General features: G+C 39.8%; 1 protein-coding gene across 1 annotated transcript; it reads right to left on the bottom strand.

Moving 5' to 3' along the window:
* Positions 1-306: 306 nt before the first annotated feature.
* On the bottom strand, positions 307-15,454 carry FBXL2 (F-box and leucine rich repeat protein 2). The gene is made up of 10 exons (XM_035901541.1): positions 15,430-15,454; positions 15,248-15,362; positions 14,814-14,940; positions 14,543-14,617; positions 11,153-11,283; positions 7,372-7,432; positions 5,843-5,887; positions 5,514-5,570; positions 1,444-1,656; positions 307-467 (listed from the first exon to the last, which is right to left on the bottom strand). Exons 1-10 carry the CDS (start codon positions 15,452-15,454, stop codon positions 360-362), a joined length of 957 nt encoding a protein of 318 aa, XP_035757434.1. The 3' UTR covers positions 307-359.
* Between the last annotated feature and the right edge of the window lie 512 nt (positions 15,455-15,966).

Genomic DNA, 15,966 nt, shown 5'->3' with positions numbered 1-15,966 from the left:
TGATAGTGCTCACAAATGCAAATTAACTTCCAAGTTTAGTGAACTTTTCACCAAGTAGCTGCTATGCTGAAATGCCCCCACAGTTTACACGGTACGTCAGTTCTCATGCCAACAGAAGGAAGGAGTTAGTTATAATACAAACCAAAGCATCACCAACTTAATCCACAGCTGCACATTACGTTAAGATTTTTTCTACCTGGGAAAAAAAAAAAAACAAACGCTTTTCTTGTCACAAAACTGGATGACCAAACACCACTGTTAGGACTGTCAGGAAACCGACTCCTTCCACTGACGTGCAGTCCCATTCTTTTCTTCAATAACAACAACAAGAAGCTTTTCTGTGTGGTTGCAACTTACTGTCAAAGAATAATACAGCATCTGCAGAGGCGCCGTCCGCTCCCGCCGACAGAAGGGGGGGGAGTCACTGGAGCAAAGTAAGCATGAACTTTCACGTGAGGTAGATGAGCCTGTAGATGAAAAGTCTGCATTATAATGTAAATAGTAAAAAGCAGCAGTCCACCTCGTTTACTGGCCTGAAATCGGCTCTTGTTAAGGTTGGGTAGCTAAAAACACAGCATCCCTGTGCTTGATACTACCCAAGCTGTCTATTCCTGACGTGTCATTCTCCTGCCCCAACCAGCTCAGGCACGCTAACCTCTGGGCACTCACCTGCTCAGGGTTCCCACTTACTTCCCAGCAAAGCACCCATTAGCCCAGAGAGCCTGTCAGGAGAGGCACGTGTTCTGCTGCAGGGGAGACACGGACCCCTGGCTACTGAAGAAAGACTTCTCTGTGTCCTGTCTCCCAAATGCCCTGCTCCGCTCATCCTAGAAAGCGGTGTGGAATAGAGCGGGGCATCCGCCCTCCCTAGTCACTACTGGGGATGAGCTTTCCAATTGCAGAAGGGTTTGGACACAAATCTGGGATACGAAGTTGCAGCCAAGTTTAACAGCAAGACTTAACACCATCCCCCAGGGCAGGTGGTCCCTGGCCTACGGAGGGAGGTACGTGGAGGAAGAGACTTTGTGGCTGCATTCCGGGGCCTCACAGCCCTACAACTCCTTAACTGAAATCTCCAAGCAGATACTCTGTTTGTATTGACTCTGTGTATTAATGTATATTTTAGGAGGCTTAAAGAATTCCACTACACAATCCTAAAAACATAGAAGCCTGTGATTTGAAAAAATACAGAAAGCAGAGGATAAGCACTCAGTCACTCCAACAGCCTGAGCGTCAGGAGTTACAATCAGACCTGGACAATTATTGCCGCTCACGTAAGAAAAGCTATGCTTAGTCCCTAGAGACAGGGACCTAAAAGAACGATATTCAGACTTTTGTTTTTCCATCCTCCCTTGCCTGGGATGTCTGCAGGATTCACACAATCTCAGGCTGCACCAACGGCTCCTCGGGCGATCCCACCGGAACAAATCAGCAAATACGTACTCTGATGCGTTTGATTCCGGCTCGCGTGACTTGCTGGCAGTCGTACAGCTCAATTCTCTCCAAGTTGTGGCAGTTCTCCAGGTGTTCCAGAGTCACGTCAGTGATGAGAAGACAGTTATCAAGCTCCAGTACCTGCAGCCTCTCGTGACCACACGTACTGTTGCTCAGATGAAGAATCCCATCGTCGGTGATCAATTCACAGTGAGATAAGCTCTAAAACAGAGAGGCAAACGGCTAACAGCGTCACTCAGCCCTACGCTACTCTATCCTCTAAACATCGCAAGTCCTCTTCAACCTCCTTCATTCTAGTGGTTAAACAGCTACAAAGAGTATACAGCTGAAATTCAGAAGAGTAACAAAAGGAACAGCTCTACTTAACAAAAGGGCTGTAACTATTTTTAACTTTGCTTCAAAACGAGTTGAATCCCAAAACAAGCATCAGTGGCAAACTCCTCCAGGCCCCCTTTGCTCTCTATGAACATGGAAATTCTCTTCCAGCTGTCACGCAACTCCATTACTCATGCATGCAAACACCACCTGTGCCGTGCCAGAAATGGGAGACAACTTTAAAGGATGATCAAGAGCGTACAGGAATAGCTGAAGCTCTACTGACAGGAGTTACTGTTTCACAGCTACCCTGTTTCTATGCGTACCACCAAGCCTATGCAAGGCCCCATAGAGAGAGAACCATCAGCCTGGACTGATTTGCCAAACAATGATTTCAGGAAGCAGTGAGCGCTTAGCACCCCAGGCTGTGCAAACAAGGAGCAATAAACATCTCGTACAGCTGCAGGAGCAGGTCTTTTCTGCAACAGTCAGCATAATAAATAAGCAATTCTGCTCCTCTTAAGCATATTTTTTTACTCCCTTGAGTTTCAAAAGCATGGAAAAAGTTACAGCATCTCAGGCAGTAGCACCACATAAAGCAGTTTCCTGGTTCCTTTAGGGAATTCAGGACTTTTGCAGAAGCAGTGATGACGACAACAACAGGAAATAGATTTTCCTCGGAGGAGGCTTAAAAACCACTCTTTGCCACCAGCGAAACGAATGCTCTCAAAGTCTTCTGCACTAGAAGTGTGCAGGATCTATGAACTCCACTACTCTCACCCCGGGCTCCGAGCTAGCTCCTTGCTTTCTGCTCAGCCCTGTGTCTTGGCCACCACTTGTATCCAGGTCTAATGGCGACTGGTTCTGAAGCAGCATTTCCTTGCCACAAATATTTTGCACTCAGCAGCCAATGAACAAACACTCACAGCAATCCAAAAGCGCTTTCTAACTTGGAGCAAGCTGGCAGTTGTGCTCAAAAGCACCTCCTGCCAACCATCCGAATCAAACACATGATCCTGCCCTTCTCTCGGTACAACACATCGATGATCTTCTATTTCAGCCTGACAAGGAAGCCTGAGGACTACCAACCATGTCTTACCCTTATTTTACCTCAGCTAGACTGGTGAGCGTTTCTTGCCTGCTACCAAACAGACGGGGTCTGTCCGGCCCTTCAGAACAACTCACCCCTCAACTTTTTTTTCCTCCTTTGCTGAACAGGATGAACAAATAACCCTTCAGCTCCAGCTGGTTCAATTTTACTCACTCACTGAGTGCGAGTGGCTGGCAGCAACTCCAAGCAACACCACAACTAGCGCACGCTGTCTCCAAAAGGCAACAGAAAAGAAGCACTTACACCTATCAACAATGTTTTATCTTATGACACGTTTACATTCTGCAAGTCTATCAACTCTTTAAATACTTAAGTTCTCTCCTATACCTCCTTTCTTTATGTACGTATTCTGAGCATTTGATTTGGCTCACAGCCTGGAAACAATCAGCAGTTGCAGGGTTAAAGAACATTTATAAGAGACCTGCTGTTTCAAGGAAGGACAGGAGGTTATGTGAAGCTGTCGGCTGGTCTGCTGGCTAATTAAGAGTTTTCCATCCCAGGAAGTAAGCAGCTTATAAAATCAGCTTTCCTGAGACACTGTATTTGGTACTGAAAGGACAATACAGGATGTACAGCTGAGTTCATAGAACTTTGTAAAACAAATATGCCAAATGATACATACTTCGTATTAAACCACATGATTTTTCTGACTTCGTAAGCCTGTTAGTGTTAATCATGTGGAATTTTACAGAGGCAATTGCTTGCAATCTTTAGAACAAAGAGATATGGTCAAATTCTTTTTTTTTTTAATACGTACTAAATGCCATGTATAACTCAAATGTGGCATGATATACTGTGACAGTAAGAAACAGCATGATCAACTCAACTGAAGAATTCAATTATCATCTCATCTCCAGGAATATCATGAGTATTTCATCGTTTCTCTAATAATTTGAATGTACATTTATTAAACACTTTCACCAGAAATTACTTCTTAAGTCCAGTAATATAGCATTTGAGTACTCTGATACTGGCAAAAGATTTAACAGTTGGTTATAACTGGTCTCACAGTGCTTTCGCTTATTTCCCCCACCTCCCCAGTCTCCAAACACCAAGAAACAAATTCAAAGTTGATTTCTGCAACTCCATAATATTTGCTTAAACTGCAGAAATACCTAAACATATGCTAAAGCACAGCCACACAAGAGTTTACAGAGCCATCAGCAGTACCTGATTTCACATTTGAACTACCAAGATTCGTTCACATAGGGTATTTGGCACCTGCCAGTCTGTTTTTGCTTTCCCTGTTAATTCTCAGCCATCACTGTTCACTCACAATCTCTGCATGTGTATCCTTCCTACACACAGGATATACATATCAACCAAAAAAAAAAAAAAATTTCTGGTTCCCTTAAGAAAGCTATGTTATTTTACCAATGCCACAGTTCCCTGTCTGTGGGCTAACACACAGAGGCCAGCAAACAGGAGCAGGCTGAGAAAAATACTTGAAAGTTAGGAGGTTTTATGATATCTCTGGTGAAACACTGGCAGAACTGGTACAAAAGATCTCTTGCAAGTACTGGTTATGGCTGGGATTACGATACAAAAACACATCTGGCATAGAAGAACAGGAAGTGTCCCATATAAAAGGCTCCTCATCTCCTGACAACTCCTGTTTGGCTTAACATTAAGAATTATGGTACAAAAATGAGGTTGGACAATTAACAAGCAAAAATAAAAAAAAAAACAATAAAAAAGTAGTGAACAAGCTCCTTTTTAAAAGCCATCTCTCCTCATGTTGCTACCTTAGTAACACTGAGTGAATAACACCAACCAATCATAAGACCATTTGGTTAATGAAGCAGCAAACCTTCCTTTAATCCCATTTAAGAACAGATTATAAAGATACTTGTCCTCTCAGGTACATTTAAAGTAGTATGTAACAAATCTACACTTAGGGGACAATTGGCTCTAAATACAGGAGCCTCTACTGTAAAGACAGTCCAATAATTTTGGAGTACCTTGACTGAAGAACAGACAAATTTAAGTCACCTGAAATTGTTTTTGATGTTCTGGTCTAAGCAACCATTCTCTACGAACCAGTTCTCTGACATACAGTAAGCAGGGTACCCCACTGAAAGCACCTCAATCCTCTCCAGTTACGTTGAAAAGTCTAAGTCAAAAAACCTTCCATAATTTACTGTGTAAACGTAGCCATTGGAAAAAAAACAACTTGCACGCAAAACTGATTACGGAGTGATTACATTTATCTCCACTGGGTGGTTTTGTTTATTCAGTATTTGACTTAAAACGTCATACTCCTTAAGAAAACCATTAGTGAACACTTAAGAGTATCTATAAAGGTCTAAGTACTGTATGTTGCCTATGAAAAGTTTTATTTTAATAAAGTAATCAAATATGAAGGACGTTTTAACTATGAAATATAAGCTTTCTGGTTATTTCTCACTGACTTAGTAATATCTTTTATCACACAATGCATGTAAATATTTTAGGAGTAACCTGCTTCTTTTACAATACTTACGAAACTTGCATGGATTTTGCACAGTATCGTACACATTGGAAACTTTTTCTAGATCCAGAGTAAACAGCCTGGTTTTATATTGAAGGAGCTGCATGGGGGGGGAGGGTTGGAGGTATGTATTAAAGTTCACAAGCAAAGAGTTAAACTTACCAATGCTTGTAGCTTAGGACAGTGTATAGAAAGTTGTATCAATGTGCTGTCAGTTATCTAGAAAGAAAAGAAACCAAACAACCATAAGCCGCAGACAGCAGGAGGGCCAACCCTCAGATAGGATCTCTCTTTCTAGATTACATCCAATCACCTGTTGCTCTTCAAACTTTTCCCTGTATAGAATTTCCCAATAATGATTTTTATTTACCACTACAAACACAGCACTATTAATAAAAAACAAAGCACATTTAACTGAAAGTGCTAATATTCTTATTGGCACTGCATTCTTACACTGGGCGTTCAATACTCCTTTTCATGTTAAATCTCACCAAAACGCATTCTTCCAAGTCCATCTTCTCCAGCTCGTGGCAATTCTAAAATAAACAAAAACCAAACAGATAAACAAAAGACAAAATAAAACAATACATAGACGTAAAATTGTGCACAGGGCTACTAATATTGGAAAGCGCAGCCTCCAAGAGGAAACTGTGAGCTAAATCCCTTCAAGTATTTGATTACCATCAAGGGACAAAAAATGGTAAAAAAAAAAATAATAAAAAAACCCCCACAAGCTATACAACACCTCCTCCCCAAACCTCTACATTGGCAGCCTTCCTCTCACTAAGTCTAAGGTTTGCCCTGTAAGGTTTGGAACAGTATGTATGCGATCAGTACTCACTCACCCCTGCTTCCCTTCCCTCTCTTGGGGTCCATTTCAACTCCAACCTACGGTATTTACTGCCCATGCACTAAAGCTAACTAATCTGCATACAGATGAGTCCAACTTCTGCGTACATCAGCCTGTACCAAACTAATCTGAAACACACTTAAGCCTGTGAAACATCTCTCTTCACCATCGTACTTTAGAAAGACACCTTAAAAACAAGTTGCTTTGCTCATGAATGCTGAAAATATTAAAACAGGGCCCACTTTAAGGCTGGGAGAAAGCTGCACTTCACATTTATACAAGCAATTTTCTCAATATGAGAAACCCCTAGCAAGCTTTTAGAAGCGCTTTCAATGACTGCTCATGACTAATTTCAAGAAAATGATGTAAACCTTGTGACCTCACAGCAGACCACATGGTGCCACAGCGCAGCCCAAACCCCAAACCCTCTCATTTGCAGGCGTGTGAAAAAATGGTTTAACCTGCAGCTCCAAGAATCAGGCTTGAGGCGACTACCGAAAGCACAAGGCTGTCACACTGAATGGTTAGAAAACCACTCTGTTTAACCACCATGGCTAGAAAAAAAAACTCCTTTCATTCACACTAAATACCAGTAGTGTAAACGAATCCTGTTTACAGAGTATTTGGTTTGTGTTCAGGTTTCCTAAACCAGCACGCATCCAAGGCTGACTTGAAGCATTTTATACAATCTCTATGCTTACTTTACATGCTTATAGCATAAACCAGGGCACAAGTGCTTATAGTTCATAACATATAATGTAAGTATTTTTGTAACTTCAAGGTGTGCTCAGAATCTATTATATGGTGATTTTTGGGGTGTAAACATCACAAGGGTATGTGTCACATTTATAAAGGAAATTTGGCTGGAATACATAACACAAGTTTAGAATTATGTTAACCATAACATATCCAAATATAAACACACTAAAAAAAAAAAAAAAAAAGAGGGGAAAAAAGTGAAAAATGCAACGATAAATGGCAAAATAGATCAAGTTGCAGCTCTAAGTATAATCCTGAAATAAAATCACTTTTTAGTCCCCTCCTCCACTGGGTTCTTCCTACTTTGTTTTTCTTCTTCTCATATTCCTTCCCAGCAGGACTACATCAATTCACAGCTGCGCAGCAGCAATGAAAACAAGGCGAGTTCTAACCTTCTGAAATGATCCTTACCCGTGCTAAAAGGGTAAACCCGGCATCTGTAAGATGTGAACATCTTGCAGCTTCCAAAATCCTGGAAAAGTTTTAAATGTTAAAGAAAACATTAACATAGAGAAAAGCAAATGCATTTGAAATACAAATTTGGCTTCTTCAACTTAAAGTTCTCGATAGCAAATGTATATATATGCCTGGTTTTCACAGTACTTTGCAATTAAAAAGCACTAGGCAGACTTTTGATCCAGCTTATCAGAAGATTCTAATAGCCACAGAACACATTAAGTTCATTCCTCAAATCTCTACATTCAGTGCAAAAAAATTATACATAATTATAGGCATTTTGACCTTGTTTCAGTAAGACAGCATAATGCTCAAGTTTTATCATGTGTTATCTGAGGAAAGACACAGGAGAATAAACCCCGAGTTAAGGAAAACGCAGACAAAGCCTGCATCTGAAACCTGTTATCTAAACACAGGATGTTGGGAAGCCACAAAACTGAGAAACTGCTTACTAGAAATTCACTCAGAGCCTCTGTGTGAAGCACAGTGAAGCAAGTTACCAGAAAGCAAGAAGCTTAAATTCTCCAAGCCCACAATAAAAACAATGAACTACACCAATACAACCTTAAAGAAAATAACGCAGTGTTTTGGAAAGATAAACCTAACACTCTTTTGAGAGATACTGGGAAACAGCACTGACAAAAAAAGGTCAACTGCCCCAAAACAAGCACCACCAGTATGCAGAACAGGGCTCATCCCGTAAATGCTGTTTTTTGTTGGTGGTTTGGTTTTGTTTTTTTTTTTCAGTGAATGCTTTTTTACTTTGCAGGTAGAGTAAGTATCAAAATGAGTAAGGGGAAACCACAGCACTGTGCAATGAGAAGCACAAACCAGGTGCAACTTACCCACTCACCACAGCAAATGCTACTTCTGGGCTGGGGTCGGTGGGGGAGGAGGCAGGGCAAGGTGGACAAAAGAACCTCTTGCTGTGGTAACACTTACAGGCATCTAGACCCTTCCACTAGTTTAGGAGGCCATTAGAAAGCACCCTCTCTACGGATAAAGTGCAAAGGGAAAAGCCATGCCGTGTGTACAAGAAAAATAGAACCCCGCCAGAGTGCGGGACGTGGGGCTCCAACAATGACTTTGCTGGCTCAATCTCTTCCAAGCCAAAAGCAAGAGCGTAGCTGAGTGTAGAGGTAAGCAGCCCCCCAGGCTACACCCTTGATAACCATTTCCAGAGTACTAGTCTTCAACAAGGTTCAGAAGTACGATGGAAACTCAAGATCAGCCAACAGAGAGGTGGCAAGACAGGTACTGCTTTCCAAACGGATGGTAGTACCACCTCCAGATTTTCTTTCCAGACTCACATTTGGGAACTTTGTGCCCTTCCATCAAGGGCAGTTAGCAACCTACCACAAAATACTCTCAGCTACTCTGAAAATTACCTAGGATACTGGGTAGGGAAAGGAAAAAAAAAACCCCTACCACCATCAAAACCCCCATGATTTAGGTCACATTTGTTACCCTTTACCCCATTTACTTGCTTTGAACCCCATCTACACTTAGAACCACTGGATCCCCAACCTCATTACATTTCTGACTTTAAAGGGTGGGGGAGTGGGGGGATTACATCCTCAGCGTGCAAATTAGTGGGGATGCTACTTACTGCACATTTGGTTGAAAAGAAGAGTATGGAAAAAGGGGAGCACGACACCAGAAAACTAGCAGCTCTAGCGTTCCTGAAATTGGGTGTGCAGTCAGTCAGAAAAGCAGAGTGGGGAGAGTGAGGTATACATAAACACACTGCATCAATCAGGTCCCCATATGAAAACCAGGTGGGAAGGCACTGGTCAGCACGAACGTGAGCAAAGTTCTAATATTTCCTTTGTTTTAGTGATTGTACTTAATTACAGAGGATTCTTCTTTTTTCCAGGTACAGCTGACATTTATTTCCCATCCAGTAATTCATGACAAAGTACCTAGCATAGGAGCTGATGAGAAGAAATGACATCCCAGAGCAGATTCCCCGCTCTTGAAAAGCAATGTTCCCCAAGACAGACCTCACAGTTGCATTCATTGCCTACAGATGACTTTTGGGCACACCTGGAGTGTCTCCACACGCAGCACCTCCCTACTGCTGTTGAATTAGCAGCAGGTGGGAGGGAACATTGATGGGGTTAAAAGCAGTATGATCCTAATTTTCACAGCCCCATAGGGCTTTTCACAGGTGTTCATGGGTGCTTTTCTCTGTAAGCCTCACCAAAACACCTACTAGTATTTTAAACACTAAGAAGTGCTAAAAATGAAAAATAGAGAAGGTATCAAGTGCTCAAATGAGCCGATATAAAAAGGGATGCGAAGACAGCTATATCTTGATGTAGGGGGAAAAAAACAGCTGAAGGGAATTGGTCAAGCCTAGGAATTTTTTCAAGGAGATGTCATCTGTGAGTTGTAACAGCTGCAGAACACAGCAATACATGACCCCAAAAGTCTAGATGTAACCAGATGTATCACCTGTCTTTCCACCAAGAACTCCTCTGCAGTAATCACTGTAAAGGGCCATTTTTTTTTCCTTACAGTGTTCCTCATTAAAGGAGAATGGCAGACGCCTTCCCCCTCGTGGCACAGACAGGGGCTAACAGTTTACCTACCAAAGTCAAAACAATTCCTGCTACAGTTGTACTGCCCTTGGAAAGAACTGCACAACTAATAGCACTTTAGACCTCCTTTTATTTCCTCTAATTTTGACACAATTAAGCGTGTCAGAAGACTCCTTGGCCCCAAACATGGGCACACGTAAGCTCTTCTAAGTATGAAACATTACATGAAGGGGACTATCACTCTGGAATGATCTTAAGGATGGGGTTTCTACAGTAAAAAAAGCTCTTTTTCACTCAATCAGCTAAAGGAACACTGTGCGTCAGCATATTGCACACTGGAATGTAGCTTCCCCTAATTTTTACTACCTACGTTGCTTCAGTTATCTGCGATGGAAGCGTAACAAGTTGCGACTCCTGCACGTTCCTGTCATGAATGGCAATTTAGTGTCATGCAAAAATCTTTTGTTTAGATTTAATTTACATTAACGTTAGACCTTACAAGAAGTATTCTACGTCCCTACAACCAGAGAGCGGCTGCATGGCTGAGCTTCATTATTAAAGCTGAAGCTGTCCCCACTTCTGAGAATACCAGCAAAATGTATGTTAGTGCAAACTACATAAATGTAAATGTTTATTTTAACTGACGAGCCTCTGTTACTCAAAATGTATCCCATAAGTATCAGTCCTCAGTGCTTGTAGAGACATTTATAATCAAATCAGTAAATATAATATTCAGGCATGATTTAGCTATTTTTTTTGTGAGACAAATGACTGCATAAAACCACATCAGAGTACAAACATCACAAGATACAACACAACTACAGATATTTTTACCTTTTAAAAAATAATGGGCTTTATATCTTCTTTTCTTCTGGCTTGTAATTAGCACCTAAAATATTTAGCTGGAAGCACAGAATTGAACTGCTAGGTTCAACATATTTTATTTGTCATATATTAATTCTTGTTTTTCTAATATACCAAGAACTACATTTATATGCTAGCTACACAGGACCAGCCCTCAAGTTTATATTCAGCTGGTACTTCTAATTAAATGTTTTGATTGCAAAGGTAACACAAACAACACAAAGCTAAATCAAACCTGTGGACATCAGCTGATTATCTTCAGAAGTGAATTTCTTAGATCAGGCCAGTAACAATATGACATACTCACGACACGATCGTGACATACTCACTTCAGCCTTGGACAGTTTAGACCAAGTGCTGTGAGAGAAGCATCTGTAAGGTTGCTACAGCCTGAAACACAGAGCGATTGAAGTCTATGACATCCTCTACAGATTTTTACAATGCCTTCATCTGAAATTTGCTGTAATATAGAAGAGGGTTGAAGTTATTTCATTATCAAGTAATCAGCTAGGATCAAAAATCAAGTCATATTACTGAACTGTTAGTGTCACATTGTATATAACCATGGCAACCTGTGGATTTTCAATCAAAATTACCACTGTGAAACCACGTTCATTGATAACACTGAAGATAATCAACACACACAATTCCTACCTATCTATGTATTTTTCCACCGATCTCGAGTACTGCTCAAAGGCAGGCAAGCAGAGAGGAAGAGTAGTTTCTTGTCTTCCTCTTTTACTTTACTTTTGCTTTATAATTTTATCTTTTTTTTTTTTTTTTAAATTGTGGTTGTCATTGTGTGAAATATCTTGCTTCTTACATGTTTGTAGAGTTCAGGTCTTTCGTTCCAGTGACCAAGTTGGGGACCAGTGCAGAAGATTGCTTAAAGCTCAACAGCAGAAGAGCTAACTGCCTATTTTGCACTAGAGCAGCAGAACCCAGGGGCAAAAATCCTTCACCTCCAGATAATTTTCAAAGCAAGAGTTACAGGTAAACAGTTACATATAATACGTTCTTTACAGAAGACATATGTAAAAGCCAGGTTTGCCCTAGCCTACGCAGTTGTCTTTAGCTGAAAGATTTAACTCAAAAGAGGGGTTTCATTTCTCAGAATTGTTTTGTACTAGATATTCTGGAAAAAGTAACTCTCTATTTGGAATATGAATAGAAAGTTTTCTCTCTGAAACAGGAACTATAAGAAATAGCCCCAGTGCAGCTGCACACAAAATAGCAACAGGAACTAGATTATTGGCGGTGTGTGCAAATATTATTTTGCTTGCAGGTCTTCTATTCTGGAAAAAGTATTCTCTCCTCCTTCCACCCCTAACTCCAAGAATTTAATTCTTCTGCTGAATGACTAATCCGCCACAGTGAAACAGGTTATTTTATTTCCTGGCCTAAATTACTCTTCCAACGATAACAAAGACCTCTGCTGCATTTTGAATTGAAAATACACATTCCTTTTATAAGCCTCTCATCTAGGTATGCTAATACTACTACAGCATATTTCTGAGGCTATTACCACAAACATTGCTTTTCATAGATGAAAACAGGATGAGAGATAGAAGCAGTTCAGCACAAAGGGAGATCACCTTATGCCTCCTCCCCCAATCCAGCACGTTTTAATATCAGTAGTTTAAATTTGCTAATTGTTCTGTCAAATAAAAATTATTCCAGACAGAAAATAGGAGTCTTGTCTTCTTTTTGTGGATCCAGAAGGACTTGCATGATCTACAGAGAAGAAGATACTTTCCAGAACTGTTTTGTTCCCTCTGAGAGGTACTCATGACAATATTATTGGGAAAAGGAACTATTTGGGCGGAAAGGACTATGTAAATTTTATGCTGCTGCTGGAGATCAACAAAACCCTCAAGTTATATATGAAAATTTTCCATTCTGAAATTGCTTGTGATATCGATGCCTACATGCCTCTCAGGGAAGTGCTCAAAAAACACCTGCAAGTCCCCAGTTTCTACGCTCTACAAAGATGGTACCTTTCAGGTGTGCAGTTTCCAGAGTTAGTATCAGTTCATTCTATAGCTGCTGGAGCCTGCCTGGTATTTTATAAGGTCCATAAAACAGAGCCACTAGAATTAAAGTGTGGATCATATAAAGCACAAAGAGACCTGCTGTGTAAAAATCAGTGCTAGCTCTTTGATCATAATGAGCCCGGCTCCTTCTGGAAGCATGCTTCTAAGCCATAGCAAGCAGGACACATCTCCAGTGAAATAAAGTTTTAAAGCACATGTAACTAGGTAGGACACTCAAAAAATTCAAAGGGAAAAATACTTTCACTTATGAGGGGGTTTTTATTGGTACTTAATATCTGTGTGACAACATACTGGCCAAGGGAAAACTCTGGTACACTTTTACGCCAATGGCCCTTTTAAGCGGGAGAGATCATAACTGATTATCATCAGATCTTTTGAGAGCCTTCCACAAAAATAATCATAAAAGGCTGGCCTTGATCTATCTCATTAGTCTCAGGTAAAATACAACAGAAAAAGAATTTTGGAGGAGGAGGACAGCAAAAGGAAGAGTGAAAGGGGAAATTACATACTGACTTCATTTATTTAAGTGTGGTTCTGACCAAAAGAAGGTACTTCCTTTCACTCCCATTACCTTTAGGTGCCCAACTACAGTGGGCACCTAAATTCAGATTGAAAAATCTGAAAATTCTCTTTCACTAAATGTCTGGCTCATGGAAGCTTAAGCTTTGTATTCATATTGTTCTTCATTTCTGCAATTTTTCAATGTAACTTTTAATAATTCCAAAATGTTCAACACTTTAAAGAAATCTATTAGGTCCGAAAATTTTCATCCAATCTTAAAAAAAAAATGGTTCCATGCCACATTCATTCAGAATTGATTCACACAGATTTGAAAATTTTAGCCTAAGCAGATTTGATGATACCTTCTAGCAATAAAGGTATAGAAAACTTTCAAAAGAAAAAAAAATAATCTAACTTCATTATTCAAATTTGCATGACAAACACTGAAATTCTAATTTATTTCAATATTTTCTAAGGTTTATTTACAGAACAAAAATGACTTAAATACATTTAAAATCTAAAAGATCTTTCTCATTCCTAAAAAGTCACATCAGAAACAACAAAAAAGCAAATATAAAATACAGCAAATCTAATTTGTGTACTCTCTAAGTAGAATTTAAAGTACATGAATGATTCCCAGTTATTCCATTACAAATGAATGCGTTTGAGTACTATTGAAAAAGCATGCCCTTCTTCTGCTACCTAGATGGTTCTGAATCATCTTCAGTTATGATGTCCTTACATTTTACTCTCAATTATGTAGCCCAGAATGCGGCTTCTGCTCAGTTAGAAACCTTAAAATTATGAATAGACCAAAATGTTTGACCTTAATGGATGGGACAACAAGAACTACACCTGTAAAAATGCATGGTTTAGCACATACACAGTTCATGAGATTTGAATGAGTGCAGTTAGTTCTTACTCTAGAGCTTGCTACAGTTAAAAGATGTAATGAGGGGGAAAAAAATAACCCAACACTCCAAATCCACACTCAGCTGTAGAAACAGCCAGCTCATTTAAGATCTCTATTCCACACAAAATTCTGTAAACTGCAGAGTACTGTACTATTTGAATTATTTAAGTGAGTAGCAGATCAATTCATTAGCATTCAAAAATGGTTTATGAATCTTAGAGCATGTATCTTTTGAAGCTTCAAATACTTACTGTACAGGACTGCAAATTCAGGATTACAAGTTCATGACAGTGATTTTGAATGTGTTTCAGTGCTTCATCTTCTAACTGTATTTAGTAATTAAATCGGACATAGGAGAAGAAACAAGAAATTAAAAACAAAGCAAAGCAGCCAAAAGAAGGTACACATCTTGTAATATTGAACAAAAGACTATAACAAAATTGGTATTTTTTAATTCATGGAGATTTCAAAAAAACCCAAATAAAATTTTATTCCTAAAGGATCACCCAAGCAGTTATGTACCTGTGTGCAACCTCTAAGAAATAGAGCTTTTAGTCCACTACACCCTTTCACCAGTGCTTCAATACCATCCTTCGTAATCTGATCACACCAGGAAAGATTCAAATGTTCCAGATTTCTGCAACCCTCACTGGGAGAATTAAAAAAATACATAAAGTTAAATCCAGCCTTCAAATAGTCATAACAGTGGGAAACCCAAATTAAACACACTGTTAGAAATTAATGATAGCCAGTGGACTGTGCCAGGCCTCCACAGAAAAGTCATGAGAAAAGACCACACACAAACATCATAGTCTGCACCCAAGAAGTGCTAGATATAGGATATAGTCGGTGCTGATACACAGTATTAAGGTTCAGCACTGATTTTTTTAACTTTATTCAATGTCAAACAGCTCTTCAAACGCTTTTCTTTAACACAAAACAGTGAACCTTCTTACCTTAAGCCTTTCAAAGAGCTGTTTGTGATGGCCACGCAAGATGTCAGATCCAGATGTTTCAGCTTGGAACAGAATCTGCTAAGACTGTAACACGTGCTGCAAAACAGCAGACACACTAAAAATACCTTCAGCTACTTCTTTTTCCAAGTTTTCCCATCAAACAAAAAACCCCTTTGGCTTACCTGTCAGTGATTTTTGTGCACCCATTTAGATTTAAGTGTTCGATATTTCTACAGTTCTGTGCAAAGGTCCTAAAACAGCAACAAAAAGCTGGAGAATTAATGTAGTATCACAAGTTGCAATACAGTCACTAGAGTGCGCTCTGTCCCCTACCTCCTTCCACCTCAGTCAAAAAGCTTAATCTTCAAGCCACAGAGTAATTACAAAGTACATCTCAAATACATCTGTCTCAGTGGTTGCTTTTTCCTTGTGCTATTGCAAACTTCTGTCTCGGGTAACTCCTGAAATCAAGTGTTGTTCCTCTCTCAAATACCACTTAAGCAAGGTGTTTATTTCTGCCATATATAAGCCAGAACTGACATGCTCCAAATGCCTTAACTAAAAACATTAAGAGCATAAAACAGAAAGGTTTAAATACCACCTCAGTTAAACATTAAGCTGCTAGGGAGAGTTTTTGCACATCTCATTACTGAAGCCTTTGCAGGTCTTATTAAGGAGTTTGCTCCCACATCAAATGAAAAGGAATGTACCTTGCACAA

The sequence above is a fragment of the Egretta garzetta genome, unplaced genomic scaffold (genome assembly GCF_000687185.1).
Source record: "Egretta garzetta isolate BGI_Z169 unplaced genomic scaffold, ASM68718v1 scaffold409, whole genome shotgun sequence".
NCBI classification, from domain to species: Eukaryota; Metazoa; Chordata; class Aves; order Pelecaniformes; family Ardeidae; genus Egretta; species Egretta garzetta.
This window is presented reverse-complemented; position numbering and strand designations above follow the sequence as displayed.

Coding starts and splice junctions, on each gene's coding strand:
- FBXL2 (XM_035901541.1), bottom strand. CDS start 15,454: ATGGGTGCACAAAAATCACTGACAG. Junction 1,657..5,513: donor GTCCTAAGCTACAAGCATTG/GTAAGTTTAACT, acceptor TCTCTGTTTTAG/AGCTTATCTCACTGTGAATT. Junction 468..1,443: donor CCGGAATCAAACGCATCAGA/GTACGTATTTGC, acceptor TTTCATCTACAG/GCTCATCTACCTCACGTGAA.